General features: G+C 33.8%; 1 protein-coding gene across 1 annotated transcript in view; it reads right to left on the bottom strand.

Moving 5' to 3' along the window:
* Positions 1–3,101: 3,101 nt before the first annotated feature.
* Positions 3,102–20,110, bottom strand: part of LOC120067563 (probable signal peptidase complex subunit 2) — a 25,127-nt gene continuing 8,118 nt past the window's right edge. The window contains exons 2-6 of the mRNA XM_039019110.1: positions 5,262–5,351; positions 5,089–5,200; positions 4,740–4,852; positions 3,302–3,444; positions 3,102–3,213 (exon numbers count right to left, since the gene is read on the bottom strand). Coding sequence (XP_038875038.1) covers positions 3,117–3,213; positions 3,302–3,444; positions 4,740–4,852; positions 5,089–5,200; positions 5,262–5,351 — 555 coding nt within the window. The 3' untranslated portion in view covers positions 3,102–3,116. The remainder of the gene's footprint in view (positions 3,214–3,301; positions 3,445–4,739; positions 4,853–5,088; positions 5,201–5,261; positions 5,352–20,110) is intronic.

Genomic DNA, 20,110 nt, shown 5'->3' with positions numbered 1-20,110 from the left:
GGAGACGTAATGACTATCGCATGAATAAAACCATGAGCATTCTCTTACAATCGTAAACATGAACTTGTATAAAACATCACTAAATATGTACCATACTGTAAGATTGTATCAACAACAGTGGAAGCACAAGGATCATCTAAGAACTTAAATTCACTAATTTTGGCAAAATATAAAGCATGCTCTTGCAGAAAACAAGTGAGTTTCAAGACATACCTCTGGTAGAACTTCTTCAAAACTTCTTCTCCAGCTGCTATCTTCTCTAAATCTTGTTGCAGACCTCAAGATCTTTCCCACTATTCTCTTGGTGCTCTAGATTGAGTTGTGGGACTCAAAATAAGCTTGAATTTAGGGATGAAGGAGAAATGCTCACTGCAGTAATCCATTTGAAGAACTCTTTCTTGAAACCGAATTTTCTCTCAAATTCTCTATAGATTGCATGCCCGATTTTCGCTCCAATCTTTTCCACTATTCTTTTGGTTCTCTAGATTGAATTGTGGGACTCAAAACAAGCTTAAATCTAGGAATGAAGGAAAAATGCTCACTGCAGTAATCTTGTTGAAGAACTCTTTCTTCAAACCGAATTTTCTCTCAAATTCTCTATAGATTGCATACCCGATTTTCACTCGAATCTCTTCATTATATTGCAGATCAACATGCAAAGGAGAGAGTTGCATGAGTTGTAACTCATGCTTGAAGAAGACAAGACAAAGTGAATGTCATTTGAGTGAGCAACTAAAGAGATGGATAATGGAAGATCTTTTTACATTTTGTGTGATTTGTTTTTTTCTTTTTCAATTTTATCATAAAATCAAAAATGATTTTATAAAATCTATTTTGATTTTAAAAAAGAAAAATTAATTAATTTCATATCAAATATTAAATTAATTTTAACACGTATCTATCTTTATATATTTAAATCATATTTAAATATATAAATTCTCCTATTCCGTTTAATTCTTAAATTAAACATATAATTATATCTCATATAATTACTAATTCCCTTAATTCTAATTTGAACAATTCAAATTAACTTATTACAAGCTAGTAAGGGAACCTCATGGACCTACAGATCATGGGCTCCAACGATCCAAGATTAATTAGCTAAACTCATTAGACGATCCAAGATTAATTGGCTAAACTCATTAGACAAGATTAATTCTCATTCGTTAACTAATGGGTCACTCCACTAAAGCCCATGTTGCACTCCTCTCACTGTAGACATAATGTCTACATGATTTAACCATAATTAGCAAGTCGACCCTTCCACTAGAAGAAATTCGGGAAACCAACATTAAAGGGATTTAATGTCAGTTGACAACCAACATTAAAGATAGTGTTATTAAAGCCCTTTAATGTCGATTGCCTTTAATGTCGGTTTTAAACCGACATTAAAGGACTTTAATAACACAGCCTTCAATGTCGGTTGCAACCGACATTAAAGACCTTCAGTGAAATTTCCGACCAACATTAAAGGTCTTTAATGTCGATTGCAACCGACATTAAAGCCTCTTTTTTTTTTTTAAATTATTAACCGACATTGAAACCCGAATCTGTCCGTTTTTTTTTAAATTTCGTTGCCAAATCCATTTTTTTGTCAAAAAGTATAACATGACACATCATCATTGAACGTTGTGGGCTATGACATATTATTCATGTATGGATTATAAATTTATTACCTTTAATCCACAAATTCTACTATAAAATTATAATTTAATAGGCTGTACAATAATTTAGGCCTTGAAAACACAAATTACAAAGTAATACAAACATTATGATTTTACAAACATTATGAGATTACTGTCTCTCTCCACTAGGTAAGTATGGATCCCTTCATAATTCTTCTTGAACCAACCCCCTAGCTTCAATAGTGTCTAGTTATAGGCATCTTTGTCTGACCACTGTTGTTCAAAGGATCGTTTAAGACAAAGGATTGAAAGTGAAAATGTGATAAGAATTCATATTCAACTAACCGTGTTTATTGGGAATGTGCATAAATGGTACATTCAAGGCAAAATTCTTGTAGTGAATGTGTTGGATCTAAAGTTCCCCAAGAAAAACCATAAAGAGGTTGCGATACCAAATATTTACTCCTTTGTTACATCTGAAAAACAAAAAAACTCAATAGTTGAATAAATGAGAGAATTTTCTTTTTCAAGATCTTGAAGAAGAGAAGCTTGGTTACCTAGATATGAGGTAAGAAGACAATGGAAAATTTTCGACAGCAGAACGATGCTACCACAACAAAACCAAAAATTTACCTTGAACCTATTCAAAGAAACACACTCCCAAAAATATTTCACAACCACTTGTTCTCAACAGAACTATCAAAATTCCCAAAAAAAATGAATATTCAAGAACACATACATCAATAAGCAAATTTAGCTTACAATATACTTCAAACCTCAAAAGTTGTCACAAAGACTACCATAGTGCATGAATAACCCACAAACTACCATAGTGCGACCTACAAACTCGAGCACCTTGAATCAAATCTAAACTAAAAATAAATAGTACCCATGAGTCATAAACGGGTGTTACATTCTAATCCAATATGGTCTTAAGAGAAATAGGTACACTATAACTTCTCAAACATGAATTTTCATATCATTAGAGTCATGAAAGCAATCGAGAGGTGAAAAATTAAAAGATTCAGTGGAATTTGTTGAAAGGACGAGAAGAAACTAGAAGTCTAATAGGATGGATTAGAGCCGGTTTTAAATGAGTTTCTAAGTGCTTAAATATACCGTCCTTTTTCACTTAGAAAGTTGTTCCAAACAAATCCTCAATAAATTTTAAACAAACTAACAGCAAATCCATCTCTACCAAGGGTTCATGCTCACCACTAGAATGAAAAAGAAACAAGTTCAATCAAACATTATGCTATAGGAGCATATATTCCCGCTAAGATCTAAAGGAAAAACAGCTATGTCGCTTGTGGTTTTCATATGGGCTAAGAGACTTCAAGAGACAGTATATTCCTATTAGCAAAAACAATATTGAAAATTTAGGGTCAATATATTTCAGTCCGCTAGTAATAAAAAAGAAGGCATTAAAAATTGAAAGCGGTTACTTTACTTGAAAGTTAGATCCCTATTAAAGAAGGCTTGTTTAAGAAATCACTTGCTCTTCTTTGGTTCTCTAGTATAATCATCGATCAGTGCTTCGACATCTTTCCAGAAGAGCCCCTCAACTAAAACTCCATCCTTAGTAAACCTGCAAGATAGTATATCTTTGGTTCGTAACTGTACAGAAACATATTTGAGAAACTAGATTCCATAATGTAATGGAAAGAGAAAGAGACCAACGAGTGACACTATTGGTAAATTGAACTGGTTCATTAGCAGATATTGATTTGGGATCTGAACTAGATATGGTCAGTGTATACAGATCTGAGAATCTGGGCAACTTTGAAGAGACTACTAATCCAGTGCTGGTGAAGGAACCCTGTGCAAAGAAAATTGCAACAAGATTACCAGTGATCTCAAAAAGTTTAGCATGTATGCAGTTTTAGAGAGCATTGGAAAAGTTATAAAGTCCAAACAAATTGCCCAGAATCATAGAGAATATTTATACATGGTGTCATTCTATCATTCTTGAAAGAAAAAAAACGTAAACGAAAGCCTCTTCCCAACTCCAGAAGTATCCTAATAACAACCTACTCCAAAAATGGAGGGGTAACTCACTAATAAAAGACTTAAAAAAAATGGCAAAGAAATCTCGAATAAAATTATAAATTTTTAAAAAAATAATAATAAAAAATAAAAACCTTAAACTTATAAGAAAAGCTTCCAAATTTCTAGTCACGAAGAAGCAAAGAAGTTGATTCTTCTAAAAAGTGCCAGTATATTCAGAGAAACTTTAAATAAGAGCCCATTTGAGAAGGGGCAGTCACAGATTGAAATGTAAAATTTACAATTATTGTTCACAAGTTGATGGAAAATGGAAGTAAGAACTTCAGTTATTCGAGAAACATGTCATCTACGTAAACAAACTAAAAGAGAGAGAACAATGTTTTGAAACCATTACCCAAACATGATTCCGTTCATCTTTATCTAAAAAGAAAAAGGACATTTTTCAGAACACACTCGAACAACTCAGCTTTACATTAATTTGAAACTGCAAAGCCAACAATATTACAAAAAAACTATTGGCGAAGTTTTGTTATGCTTTTTCTGAAGTCAAACTCTATATGCAAGTTAAGAAGGCTTTTTAGTTTTTTGGGGGATTAAAAACAGCAACTCTCACTGATAAAAAATAAAGAATACAGGGACTCCCTTTGTGCAAAATAATACCTTTAGAATGTTTACAAAAGATATTTGATATCAAAACTCAAAAAGAAACCTGAACTAACAACGAATCAAACATCAATAGAGTCTTTCTCCAAATCTTTAATGCTCTAGTATTCCTCTCTCCCCTAAGAAGTATAGATGAATGACGAAACAAAAAATGTATCGCATTACCAAACTCTTAGCACTTTGGGGTTTCTGTAGCTGGTTTATATTCAGAAACCCTAAAATGTAGCCAAATAGTATTACAACTCAAGAGGGAAAAAAAATCTAATGCAAAATGTATCGCATTACCAAACTCTTAGCACTTTGTGGTTTCTTTAGCTGGTTTATATTCAGAAACCCTAAAATGTAGCCAAATAGTATTACAACTCAAGAGGGAAAAAAAATCTAATGCACGAACATACAAATGGGCTAGAAAACAGGATTGTTCTAAAAGTTAAAGAAACTTACTGCAGGAGGATATGTGAACAAAATTGCGTTCTTCTCCTTTGTGTAAACAATAAACTGCAAGATCCCATTAAAAACTACATACTTGCCAGAGTTAAAGATCACATGAGAGGCACCATCCAATGATTTTCATTTCATTAAATGAAATCAAAACTTAATAATCTAAGAAAATGGCGTAAGATTCAGAGTACAACGCGATTCTGCATTCGAAAATATCCACCATTTAATCCAATATCAATCAAGAAATGAAACTCAATCTATTAACGGAAGATCTAAACCGGAAAAAGAACACGCAATTCAAAATAAGGATATAATATAATGCAGCCGATCAAGAAATCGCGATTTTCAGGGAATTTCTTCTTGTAAAATTGAGCCACCAAAGCTATGATGATGATGAAAGTGCCCATAATCAATTTGACATTACTCAACCTCACGTCTTCAACATAGCCACGAATGGTGACAATCTGCAAGGAAAAAGCTCAAATCTAGATTAAAATTGATGCGAAAAAGATCTAATTGAATTACCTCAAAAACAGATTCATCGAGTAGGTGTTTGAGGGAGTGATGATCCAAGAGATTGGCTTTTTTGACATTTTTTATCGCCATTTTTGATAGCTTTCGGTTTCAGTTCTCTTCGCCGTCTACGAAGGTTTTTCTGAAATCTGAGAGAGAGAGGAGAGAAATAAAATGTAACCTAAGATCATTTTCGTAAGAAACAAAAATGAGATTCTTGAAATAAGCAGTATCGAATCCAGAAGCCCTAATTTCTTCTGAAGATTCTTAAAATAAGAAGTATTGAATCGAGGACGTCGATGCTGAGGACTATCTTGGAATAAGCAGTATTCTTGAAATAAGCAAGATTCTTGATTCGTCTATCTTGGAAGGTATGGCAGGCGGCTCGGTCGATGGTGTGGGAGCCGGAGAGTGCGACTAAATCGAGGACATCGAGCCCTAGATGATGGAAGTAGTCGATCAAAGCGGTGACGTTTTCGTGGCCCTGAGGGACTTTTTGATGGAAAATGGAATAAGAACTTCAGTTATCGAGAAACATGTCATCTACGTAAACAAACTAAAAGAGAGAGAACAATGTTTTGAAACCATTACCCAAACATGTTCCGTTCATCTTTATCTAAAAAGAAAAAGGACATTTTTCAGAAACACTCAACAACTCAGCTTTACATTAATTTGAAACTGCAAAGCCAACAATATTACAAAAAAACTATTGGCGAGTTTTGTTATGCTTTTTTCTGAAGTCAAACTCTATATGCAAGTTAAGAAGGCTTTTTAGTTTTTGGGGATTAAAAACAGCAACTCTCACTGATAAAAATAAAGAATAACAGGGACTCCCTTTGTGCAAAATAATACCTTTAGAATGTTTACAAAAGATATTTTGATATCAAAACTCAAAAAGAAACCTGAACTAACAACGAATCAAACATCAATAGAGTCTTTCTCCAAATCTTTAATGCTCTAGTATTTCCTCTCTCCCCTAAGAAGTATAGATGAATGACGAAACAAAAAATGTATCGCATTACCAAACTCTTAGCACTTTGGGGTTTCTGTAGCTGGTTATATTCAGAAACCCTAAAATGTAGCCAAATAGTATTACAACTCAAGAGGGAAAAAAATCTAATGCAAAATGTATCGCATTACCAAACTCTTAGCACTTTGTGGTTTCTTTAGCTGGTTTATATTCAGAACCCTAAAATGTAGCCAAATAGTATTACAACTCAAGAGGGAAAAAAAATCTAATGCACGAACATACAAATGGGCTAGAAAACAGGATTGTTCTAAAAGTAAGAAAGAAACTTACTGCAGGAGATATGTGAACAAAAATTGCGTTCTTCTCTCTTTGTGTAAACAATAAACTGCAAGATCCCATTAAAAACTACATACTTGCCAGAGTTAAAGATCACATGAGAGGCACCATCCAAGATTTCATTTCATTAAATGAAATCAAAACTTAATAATCTAAGAAAATGGCGTAAGATTCAGAGTACAACGCGATTCTGCATTCGAAATATCCACCATTTAATCCAATATCAATCAAGAAATGAAACAATTTAATGAAATCATGTTAATAAAGAGGTCTCTTTGATATTTGTGGTCCTATAATCCTCAAAACGATTTATCATTTCATATTACTATTATTTCTAAACTATACTCGCATTTACAAATTTTAATTAAAGAAAATAGGATGCAATTCAACAGTCATATAAAATTTTGAAAATATATATAATAATAAAAATTTATAATAAAATATTACATGAAATAATACAATAATAATTTTAGTTTATGTAACTAAATTACCAAATATAGTATTAATTGAGTATTAAACATTGATATGCAATAATTGAATAATGTTGATGGATTTTATAATGGGTTCTATAGAAGTTGGGCAAAGCTCTTTATTAAAAAACAAACCTACTTCACTCCTTTCAACTTTTAATTCGTAATAATAAAACTAAAACATTAATCTTTCATGTCAACTGTTTTAAAGGAAAACAATTAACTTTAGTTGACTACTTGTTAAACTCATTTACTTCAAACAAACGTTTACACTTCAACATTTATTCAATCTTGCAGTGCATCATATCTTTATAACATTTTTTTTATATCTACAAAATTTTAATTTTAAGGAATTATGATAAGTTAATGATTAAAATATCATTTTAGTCTTCTATTATTTTAGGATTCATCAAATTTATACTTGTATTTTCATAAATAAAAATTTAATCCCCATAGTTTTACATATAATCCTAAATTTTGAAATTCTCAAAATGTACGTTTCAATTTTTTTTTTAGAAAAACAATTAAACTATCAAAAGGGACTTGTTATTAAGAGTTTATATTGAATGAACAGCCTAAATTGAACATTTTGAGTCATAAGACGAAAATAAAAATCTTAAAAGTGTAGATATCTGGTTGTGGGTGGATTCTTGAAATCAATGGTAAAATTGTCAACGAACAACAAAATGAATGAGAAGAAGAGCAAGCCCAAAAGAGAGATGGGCCTTTGTCGGTCTCAATCAAAGCCGAGGGCGAGGCCCATCAATAAGTGGCCAGGAACGATGAGCCCAATATAAACTTAGCAAAAAGAAAATGAAAACGTAAAAACACTGATAAGATATAGAACTGTGTCGCCTCGTCCAAAGGGAATCCCATGAACAATCGGCCCAGTGAAAAACCTAGTCAGATTAAAGAATAGAAAAAGGATCAAAACCTACAATTCATGGCAAAGAAGAATGTAAATAGATAAGAATGTCCAACCAGTATCAAAATACTCCTTCTCCTTCCAACCTTTTGACTTAAGCATCAGATAAGTGGCTATGGCTTAAAACTACATCGTCCAGGTTTATCTTTGCTTGCAGGTGAGCTCCTCTTTCCTAAAATACAAATTTACCTTGTTGTCCCGTGCGAGATCAAGTAAGCTATCTTGGTTCAAAATTTTAATATTCAATAGTTGGCCCCCGTCTATGGGGGAAGGAATACTCAAGAACATGGCTTAAAAGAATTTTTAATAATGGAGTCAAAGGTTCATAAACATTGAATTTTGACGGAGACGAATCTGACCAAGAATACCGACATGGGCAAGTTTCGAAAGAAGAAGCGTGTCCTTTGGCCTCAACTTCCGCGAAGCATCAGAACTCGGGAAAGAAAAAAAGAAGGAATATCGATCAAGATCAAGTACTCCCTATTAGGTATCCAAGGGGAAGAGATCTCTTGCTTCGACCAATTGAGGGTTGATCTGAGGAGATATTTAAAGCCCGACGATAGAGGCGTGGGTTGAATTAGATCCCATGATCCCAAATAAGAGAATTAAAGGTTTTTGAAGCTATGTTGAGATCAAGCAGCGACAAAGAGGAAGACAGTGAAGGAACAAAGTTAAGGCGGCGAAACATTATTTTTTTGGCTTGATAGGCCTGACCTATTATGCATTTTTTAAGTAAATCAGAAATACACAAATCAAGGGAAATTCTTTGAATTCACATATTATTATGACAAAAGGAAACAACTTATATTCCCAACGTGTAGGGAGACCGTCCGGAGGGCCCGACCCTAAGGAATATTTTAAGTACGGCGAAGAATCCTAAGATTGCAGAAAATCTAAAAATCCCTAAAAAGACAAAAAGGAATTGATCCAAATCCCCAACCAAAGGGGAGGAAGACCTTATGGGAGCCGATTGCCTAAGGGCGCAACAAGGAAAGCTAGCTGAGTAGGAAATTATATTTGATGGTATTTAATCTCACTCATTACAGAGGTATAGAGGGTAAATTTGGAACAGATAGAAGCAAAGCAAAGGAGAGGGCTTGATTAGATTTTTTTTTAGGTAGAGATGCGGTATATATTTTCTTGGGTAACCGGAATATATTTGAAATTTATCCCGCTAATAGTACATCGGCCTTTATGTGGGATAGAGATTTCTTCAACCTAGTTAAAAGATACAAAGTGAAGCGATTATGTTTTAATCGAAGAAGCCAGAATGAAATCATAGAAGTCATGTATAGCTCAACCTGATTGTATTCTGTTGAAACGACCACAACTCATTGGAAGAGGTTCATTATCCTCAATGCGTTATCTACTGTAATTTTAGTTAAAAAAAAAAGCGAATGGTAAATGGGCGAATGTGTTATAGAATTCATCGTGACTCCTTCAATTAAAGCTTATCTAAAGGGTAGTTTTCTCTCTTTCTATGACTAGAACATTAGTTAGTAGATGCAACACACTGAAACAACATGATGTTTGAGTTTTCATGGATGCAATTAGCCGGGCTACAAACTTAGATTAAGATGAATGAAACCAGACCAAAGAAACACTTTCTGCACTACCAATAAATGTACATATTGCTACAATGGACATCGGCATTCTAGTTTGAAGAATGCAGGAGCTACCTATCAAAGATTGGTAAATAAACATGTTTGCTCCGTTATGGAAAAAAAAACATGGAAGTATACGTAAAGAGTATTAAAGCTAACACATGAGGCTACCTTGAAGAGCATTCTAATCCTTTTTCAAGTATAATATTAAATTAAACACTACCAAATGAGTAATTTTTGGATGGTTAATATCGGGGAAGTTTTTTGGGCTTTATGGTTCATTAAAAGGGGGATAAAAGCCAAATCCGAACAAAAATTCAAGCAATCCTTGACATTGTGTTGTCTCCCAGAAATCGTCAACAGCAACTTCAAAGATCTTAATGGCATACGCATAAAACCCTAAATAGATTCTCTAACGCAAAGCAATCGAAGGTGTTCTAACGCATTTTTTTTATAAGATTTTAAAAAGAAGATCCCCACATATCGAATAATGAATAAAAGAAAATGCTGGATAAGGCCTTTTTAAGACACTAGAAAGGACATGCTTTAAGTAAAGTTCCATTTGCAAAGCTCTCATACCAGGAGCGAACTATTTCTATATTTTAGCAACATCGGATACATAGAGAGTGTAGTCTAGTTCCCGAATCCAAAGAGAGAAAAAATGGGGAATCAATTGGCTCCGATTACTATAGCAAAGTAGACAATGGTGGGGTGCTAAAACTTAGATATCCATGGGTAGAAAAGCTTGTGCTTGCCATAATCGTATCACATATAGGTACGCCCCTACTTTTCAAACCCATTAAAATTACGTGATACTAACTTTCCCCTTTAAGCAAGTAAATTACAAAAACCCAAAGATGTTAGGGAAATTAATGAAATGGCAATGAATGAACGAACAAGATATTCAGTATAAGCCAAGGATTACTCAATAATTGGAACAAAGCAGTGGCAAACTTTTTTGGCAAAATTTACATTGGCTATGTGCCGAAGCTGGACTAAAGACTGATGGTCGACCGATGCTGAGAGCGGAGGAACTGAGGTCATAATTTCATTACATTATGATGGGCTTAGACCCTCATTGGACACTTTTTATTGAATGGATAGCATCCAACATGAAAAGGTGTGTTATGGGAATTTTGGATGGAATTTACTTTGAAGTCGTATAACCAGATAAGAATATGCCCTTTAGATTCAATTTTTGGGCATGAAGTACTCATTGCATTGGAATTAAAGTTGCTCAAAGGGACAGGTATTTCATAATCTTTCTTAAGTTTTGGATGACACAATTTAGAGTTCAAGGATAAACCAAGTTAATTAGTAGAGATATCAAGCCACAAGAACAAAGGATGAAGATTATTTGACCAGATTAAAGGAGTTTTACTTTCTTCATTCCCAAAATATAAGATCAAGCACGTTCCAATACGTACGTATGCAAATAGTTCATTAGCATTGCCGTTAAGCCTAGTAGCATATTGCAGATAGAATTTAACTAATAGTCCTAATAAAAAATCTTGCTCTGCCCAGTATACACTAAGAAAGATATTATAGATATTGGAGAGCTAGACTCTCCTCCAAATCTGAGGCTTCTTAAAAAACTTAAGTTCGAGTTCGATTTTTTTGATGCCTACTAGTGGAACGAGGCTAGATGGCTAAGGGCTTCTGTGATATTGAAGAGATAGATTTCTTCGAGTCTGTGGCTTTTAAAATCCAAAGTTCGGGGCCAACCTTACTAAGGAGGAGGCCGAAAGCTGAGCCTATGGATATTGAAGGGCTCAGATTTTCTCCGTTATGTGAGTGATGATAGCCAGGGTTCAGATGGTGCCGGACCTTATGGGCTGAAGAAATGAAATGATAAGTAAAAGACTAGAAAAAAGTCTGAAATTTGAGTGGATCTGATAATTCAAATATTTTGAGAAAATGGAGCGTTTTACTTTTAGAAAAAAGCAGAGGTCAAGCGCATTGACGAGAGAAGTGAGCATCATATTACATTCTAAGGGAATAATCAGGCTTCTATAAACTACCGACTATTCATTGCAGCTAAAAATGCCCTATACCTAGGTGAGGTAGAAAACATGAGATTGTCTTATGATGATGAGAATTCACAAAGGGATTATGTTTCATATTTGGAGCCAAAGATCCCTATTGCTACAAAATTGTTACATTAGGGATATTATTGGTTGCACAAAACTCCATGTCTTTCTCGAGTATTGGGCATTAAGACTTACATGAGACACATGTGACCAATACGCCGCCATTGGTTACACTATGTTCGTAAAGGAAACCACCTGAACCATTAACTAATATTGTAAGTCCTGGTCTTTTGTACCAATGGGAATAGACATTATTGAGTCACTCCCTTAAGGTAAAGAGTCAACAAATGTTTTGTGCGTCCTCCGGTAGCATAGATTACTTTACAGGTGGGCTAAGGCTGGAGCATTTGTTAGCTATAACAGGAAAGAATGCTATAAATTTTATTTGGAGAAACCTTTGTGTGTCGATTTGAATCCCCAACACAATTAGTTATGAACAACGAGAGAATTAATTTTGATAAGTCAAATTTTAGAATATTTTTTGCTCATATTAACATCACTATCGATGTTCCTCCTCAGCTCCTCCCTAAAGCAAATGGACAGGTTAGAAAGGGTTAAATAAAACAATTAAACAAAGTAAAGGGCAAAGACTTAAAGATTAAAAGAATTATGGGTGGAAGAACTTACCAAGCATACTGCGGGCATAACAAACGACAGAACAAGGATAATTATACAGGTAGAGATTGGAAAAATAATCAGCAAGAGTTAGAGTAGTTTGATCCTCAAGGAAAATGAAAAACTGCAATGATGGTTTAAGCTTAGACCTAGTGGAAGAGTTGCCACGAAGATAGCACATTATTATGTAGTAGGCTAAAAATAGGTATCGCCTAATACTTACAACACCACAGTGAGGTGAGTGTGAGGCTTTAACAAAGGAGATCTTAGTTATTCACAAGAAAGTGATTGCGTAGAACACCCATACGATTTTCAAATGATAGATAGCCGTTTGTGGCCGTCGTTAACATGGGATGGACCGTATCAAGTGATTAAAGTGGTTAGACCCGACACATACCAGCAATTTTACAGAACGAGGGACAATAAAGGCTCTCCCTCATTCTGGTTGGAAATTGTCAATACACCTGGAATAAATTCTTATTGATCATAAAGATTGTTACAGAAGTGTAAAATATAAATGGCTATCAACACGTTGTTATAAGTTAATTTGTCTTATTCTTTGGTACATTATTCTAAGGAAAGAACAAGGAATTATTAAATCAAGAAGTAGCCTGGAAAGTGGGCTTGCCAAATCCTGGCTTTGAGTCAGTGAATGCTTAGCCCTAGCGTAAAGGTCAGGATTAAGCAGTAGAAAGTTTCTAACTTGACATTACTGAGCTAAAAAAAAAACACGCTCGACCTTGCCTGCGCGAGCCGTGAAGAGAATGACCATTAGAAGAATTTGGCAATGTGGAAATACAGTGGTTAGCGTTAGAACGAACAAAGTGACACTTTGATAGATGAAACTAGCAAGAAAAATTGGTAACATAAGAAAGAACCTAAATCATACAATTAATAACTGGGTGAAGGAAAGAGCCACGTAATGAACAACCATCGTGCTACAATCAAGAAAAAATAATGGCGTGATTATGGCCCTCGATCCATAGTGGTCGTCCGTTATGAATATTTAGCAAGCTAATGACCAAAAGAAGGAATGATAGTAAAGCTAGAACTCATATAAATTGGGTTGAAATTATTTTCAGAGAGGTACAACTCCTAATCCATTGGACCATCCTTTAGATCAGTGATGAGAGTAATAAGCCGGATAATGCATAGGTTTCGTCATGAGATGAGAAGCGCATTGGAAAAATCGATTGGACCTTTCAAATGGGTTTTATGGGCTTGATAGGCCAATAGCTCCTAGCAAGTTAGAGTTAAAGTTATTGCGAACAGGGTGGCTTTAGGAGTTTTTGAAAGGGAGATTGTTACTTCCTAAGATTAGGGTTTCGAGAATTAAAATTATGCGATAAAAAAAGTTTGAAGAAAACCAGAACCCTACCGTGGGGAGTGGGGCTAATGTTTAGGTGGATTCTAGATTCAAGCGAAGAAATGGTTAATGAACAACCAAACAAAGAGAGAAAGAGTAAGCCCAAAAGAGAAATTGAGCCTAGTTTGGCCTCAGCCAAGCCCCATCAATAATGGCCCTAGGAACAGAGCCCCCGACATAATCTTAGACAAAAAAGGGATGAAACCTAAAAAGTGCTAGGTTAGAAATGTAGGGCTGGTCGGCCTCGATCGAAAAGGAAATCGCTTAATGAACAGTTCGGGAATCCACGCCCAGAGTCAAGAACACTAGTCAATTTAAGGAATAGAGAAGGATCACAAGCCCTATTAAAATAAAAGCAAATAGAAATAACTGTAAATACTGGACTAAGTTATTGTTCTCCATCGAGTACCAAGTACTCTCTTCTCTTTCCAATCTTCTGGACTAAAAGCATATGCGAATGGTTGTGGCTGCACACAAATGACCAGTTTTGTTCACATTCTCTTTTCTTGTAGCTAGCTATCTTTACCTAAATATACAAATTTACCATACTATACACCGCATAGAGAATTCAGGTACCGCTAGTTATTGGTGAAAATTTTGACATTAATTATAGTATCAAAATAGTACGTTAATTTTTAACTAAATTTTAAAACTTTTAAGAATGGCACCAAAATTTGAATGAATCTTAATAATATAGATTTATGATTAAAATAGAAATATTAAAGATATATTATGACTTACCAAAGCTTCCTTCATTTGTTTTAGAAGAAAGGACAGCCTTATACTTGAGTACATCTCCTTCCCCCAATAACCTCCTTCTGATGCTCAAAATACTCAACTCCAAAACCTGCCAGTTGGATATATTAACAAACACAAAGTTTCAAAATTCACACAAAAAAATTATGTAAACCGATCGAGATACAATTGCGCCGGTTTGCTTGTTATAAACTATTTATCAATAATATTTTCTTTTTCTGTTTTATAAAAAAAAAAAAAAAAATCTCGTATACTTTTCGGTCCTTTTGTTTGACGTAAATTGTCATTTCTATTCCTTAAATTTTTCAAATCCAACATTGGTTCCGAACCATCAACATATCGTGTGTCCAACCATTCAACACTTTTGGTATTGTTTAACTTTTGTGTTAAGATATGTGATTAGGACATTTTGTTTAATTATTCTTTAAGCTGGCTAATATAATAATTTTATATGCTTAAGTTTGAGGGTGACAAATTATATTTCATTATTATTTTAAAATAAAATTTAAAGAAAGACCTTTCTTTTATTATTCCATCTCTCATATTCTTTCTCCCTCCACGTTCCACTTTCTTCTTTCGTATTATATACATATATGTGAATTATAAGATTAGCCTAAATACCTAGTTGGTACGAATAATATTATTCTTCATCCAATTCATGGTCATATGCCACCCGTCGTGGACTGACGTGATTCTTCTTTCTTCTTCTCTCTCTTTTTTTTCTATTTTCTTCCGTTTCCTCCTTCCACTTCTCCGATTTATCTTATCTGTCCTTTTTCTTTTCCTGAATATTTGGTAAGGAAGAAAGGGAATGAAAGGAAAAGAGAAAGAAGAGAAAAAGAAGGAGAGAAAAGAAGAAACAAATGGCAAACCACATGATGATGAATGGGATGGTAAGAGATCAGAATTAGATGACGGACAAAAAAGTGATAATGGATAGTGGATTAAAGCAAAAGAAAGATTATCCTCAAACCTTAGGAGCGCTAAAATTGTCGAGTTTGAAACTCGATGAGGTCTTATAATATAACATAGTGTTTGAACTTTCAAGAATTGAAAGTAAACAATTATACATATAATTTTGTCTCATATTTTTAGCTCTTTCATCATGCATTATAGTCTAACTTTTTATATTAGCTGTACTGGTACTTCTTCATTCTTACACATAACATTAATATATTCTCTCATAATAATCACATCGATACAATTTTTTAATTTTCTGGTAAAGGATCAAGATTATCACCTTCAAGAAACTCCCAAGGTTTCAATTGTCGGTAGAAACAATTGGTGAGATCAGACCAGCCCAAACAGGGCCCTAAACAAAGATGCCAAACAACCACTGCAAATAAAACCACCCATTGAGAATGTTTGCAAGCCTATGCCAAGCAAGTTCAATTCTTCATCATCTCTATAACCAGACACAGCCAACCATATCAAAGTCAAGATGAATATTCAAAAGCCCATAAATCATATCTTGGCCTTTCAACTGGGAAAGAATCTAAGATATGTTGCTTATTGGCACCTGAATTACAAAAAACAATAAACATTTCATCTCTTTTGTTCCAAATCAAGGAGGTTGAAAGTTTGAAATTAAACTTTGGTTTATATGTTAATTACTTATTATGGATACAAAGAACCAAGCAATATAGGATGGCCAATCTTTCCAGAAATACTTGCAATGTAATGAGCTCCCAAACCCTAGAGCTCCCCGGCTACTAACGTCGCTATTCCTCTATTCAACCCTTTTCCGAGCGTTTGCTCCTGTCATTCAAAAACGATTTTAACAACACTCTTGAACCATAAGATTCCGTTTGATAATCCTATTTTGCTTTTTATTTTTTGTTTTTTAAAAATTATGTTCATTTTTCACAAAAAATATTATTTATTGTTATTTTGTAAGATCTAGGTAGTAATAAACGAGCAAATTCTATGTTAAACTAAAAGTAGTATTATAAGTTTCTTCTTTCTTTACTTTTTGACAATATTATTTATTATTTTAATTTTTGATATATTACTTTTCCGAAGTGACCAATAGGTTTTTTATAGATTACGTAGGATGTGTGTTAGACATTTTCAACATGTTTAATTTAAAAAAAAGTTATTTTAAAAGAAATTAGAGCGTTTTGACACTACTCAAATAATTTTTTAAGTGTATTTTTAACAAACATATTTAATAAAAATGAGTTGTTTGAAATTTTTTTTTTCAAGTTTATCCAAACAAAGACCTATTTAGGTTCGGCATCTACTTGAAATTTTGTATATTTAAAAAAATTTAATAATTATTAAGACCTTGAGTTTTATTCTTGGTTTGAGTCTTCTCTACTTATATTATTTAATAATTATAATTAGATTACTGCAGTTGATACGTAAGACAGAGAGTAATATTGGACCGGCAGTCAATATTAGACTTCTTAAATACACAATATTAGAACTTCAAACCATTTTATTTTAAAACAAAACTTGGAAACTATAAAGTTCCTTTATTTTTTTAAAATTATACTTGTTCTCTCCCCAGTTTCTTTACAGTGGTATATGAACTTTTTTAAATAACCTTTGAAATTCTTAACCATTTTTTCCTCACCTAAAAAAACCACTTTAAAAGTCACCTATTTTTAAAATTTAAAACATGATTAGAAAGTAGATAACAAAACAAGAAGAAGAATAAATGAAGTTAGTATTTAATAAAAAATTCTTAATTGATTACAAAAACAGAGCTTAAGAAATCAATTGAATTTTGCTCTTAATTACAACTATTTTTGTCTTATTTTCGAAATTAAACTCTACGAACTCAACATGAGCAACCTTACCACAGAAAACGCTCGAGCACTGACAACAACGGTGATGACAGCCATATCGACGATGCGCCAAAGCTATCGTAGAGGAGGGTTCACAATAGTTAAAATGACGACAATTGCGGGTCGCTAATCCAAACCTTTAAAGAGTGGAACTATTCTTCTAGGATCATCTCTGCCCACTTTCTTTGGTCTTTTTGCTGAATTCAACCACTTTTTTCTTCCAAGTTCAAGCTTTTTCCCTTGAAGGCAACTCTTGGTGACATTGGTTAATATCTCTTTCAGATCCCTTTCCATATCGTGTACAGAAAGAAATAGAGAGATATTTAGTTTTAGGATTTGGAAGTGGGTTTGATTTTAGATTCTCTTTTTTTGTTTATTAGGGAAATAATTTTTAATGGCGTTTCTAATAATGGTTTTGGTGTAGTCTGTAGGTTTAATTTTGTTATCTTTTGACGCACGTTTAAATACTCAGTTTAATTTCTAGATTTACTAATTACATTGGTTTCAACCTGTTAAATAAACTGGAGCATTCTAGGACGTTGAGTTAATGTTTGTTTTTATAGTTTGAGGTTTAATAGCTATGTGTTAAGAGTTGGAAACTACTTTAGACTTGTTTTATAATACGTTTTTTTGAGGTGTAGAGTATTTCAGTCTAGATAGAAAAATAATGAACCACTGTTGAAATAAATGATGTAGAAGAAGTATATATACTATAACAAATAGATGAATGACATTGTAGAAAAATAATTTTAAATGTGTTAATATTATAGTTAATTTCTAAGTTGTAATAATTTGAAACAACAACCTATTATAATTGGAGTCCCAAATATGGAGTGGCTACAATAGCTCTTGTGAATGCCTTAAAATTTGTTTCCTGGCGCTTTCGAACAACCAAGCACGAATCGTATTTTATGTATTTACTTATTTGTAGTTATTTGATAATTATGAACCTAGGGTTAGTGAGTAGTGCGATATATAAACTCTCTAACCCTAGAGGTGGTCGTTTGGTCTATCCAGAAAATATTCTCTCTTAATAAATATTGTCCTTCCCTTTGCCCCGTGATGTTAGCTACACACTTGTTTAGATGAAACCCACGTATATCTGTGTGTTGATTTTTTTTTTTACTTCGTTTTTGTATTTTTTTTAATTTTTCGATTTCATTACAACAGTGATAGAGCCTCGTTAGGGTTTTTTTTTTTAACTTTTGCCATTTGTTCGACCAATTGAAGATGTCTGGCGTGAACATTAAAATTGACAAATTCACCGGGAGGAAAGTTTCCGGTTTATGGCAGATCAAATGTGATTCCCTACTAAAGAATGGCAGACTCTTGAGGAGAAGAGGAGCTCATTCGACATCATTGTTATGTTTGGTTTTGATGATGTCTCATCGAAGTCACAGATTGAAAAAAACTTACCGTTCGGGTTCTTTGATTGAAGTTAAAAGTTCTTTTACACAAACAAAATCTTTAACAAAGAAGTTGTTTATGAAAGAAAGCTTTGTATCATCTATGTATGTAGGAAGTACGAGCTCTCTGACTATATGATCAATTAAATTAAAATCTTATAGATCTGGTGATGTGCGACTAATATGCTATTTGATAGAAGAGAATGAGGACATACAGGTGAGATGCCCGTACATGATGATGGAAGTAGTCGATCAACAAGAGACGGATGTGCCTTAATATTGAATCTTGCTCCATGTATGGAGACTCTGTGTTACTTGCAACGGTTTTCTAGTTTGGGCCCTGAAAGGGAGTTGTCTCTGGCGAAAAGAAAATTGACCTTATGAAGACACAAAGTCCCATCGTGCATTTGGGCGAATGATATAATAGGGTTTGAGGGTGATGCTCTCGAAAGAAAAAATGAGGCATGTTGGTGGAGCAGGATAGTTGTAAGGACAAGATAAGTCACGCAAGAGGTAAGCGTAATTCAACTTAGAGATATATTATTTAATAAATAATAAAAAAGTTAAAGACCTACTACTTATGCACAATAAAGTCCCTCTTCAATGTCGGTAAAACAACATTAAGACCGTTTTTTTTTTTTAAGGAAAAATTGAAGTAATTAAGCAAAGGATATCCACATCTCAGGGATAATTCTCACTTTGTTTCCAAGTACCGACAATTGCAAAGGAAGCGACACCGTGAATCTATTGCTATTCATTCATTAAGTGTCTTTCTCAAACGAGTCCCTTAAGTGTCTGTTACGTAAATAAGTAACCAATGAATGGGTGTCCGATTATTCATAAAGGAGAAAGAAGGCGCATTTAGAATATGAAACATCAAGTTATACATCCTCTAAGAAAAAACCGAAGATTACGGTTATATGAAGTCTTATCCTCAAGATAAGACCATTACGGATGAAATACATCAAGAGTAACAAAAATTGAAGGCATCCACCTTCTGGTGCACAATTGAGACTGATCATGAACAACTGATGAAGGAGAATCTATTGTAGTCCAATCAAGTTTCTAAATCAAAACGCTCTACTCAGCCTCTTAGTGAGGAAGGTGGGGGCCCCTTGTTCAAGATTGAATTCAAATACTTGATGAGAACAACTTTTCTTCCGGTTCCCTAATCTAGGCATTGAACTTCGGTCTTTGCAACCCTATGTCTAAAGTTTATCAATCCGGTTTACCCTAAATGAGAGTCTTATTGGGACGGCGCTGTTTGAGCCAAACCCTACCTATGCAAATCTAATGCAATCTCAAATTAACAGGACTTCATAGTTAGCTCAGGATTAAGATCGAAGATTAACCTTAGGTACATGCTAGGCAAACTGAGTCAGTCTTAAACAAGATAAACAAACGTACTAAAGTTAGAGTGACTTTATTATCTTTGCGGTCCATTATTTTATATCTTAACTCATTTGCATAGGACACACCTCACTCCTCATGTTCATGGGTTAACATATACGGAAATTAGGATCACCTTCAG

This window comes from Benincasa hispida, chromosome 12 (genome assembly GCF_009727055.1).
Source record: "Benincasa hispida cultivar B227 chromosome 12, ASM972705v1, whole genome shotgun sequence".
Lineage (NCBI taxonomy): Eukaryota > Viridiplantae > Streptophyta > Magnoliopsida > Cucurbitales > Cucurbitaceae > Benincasa > Benincasa hispida.
Note: the sequence above shows the minus strand (reverse complement) of the source record. Positions and strands in the feature narration are given on the sequence as shown.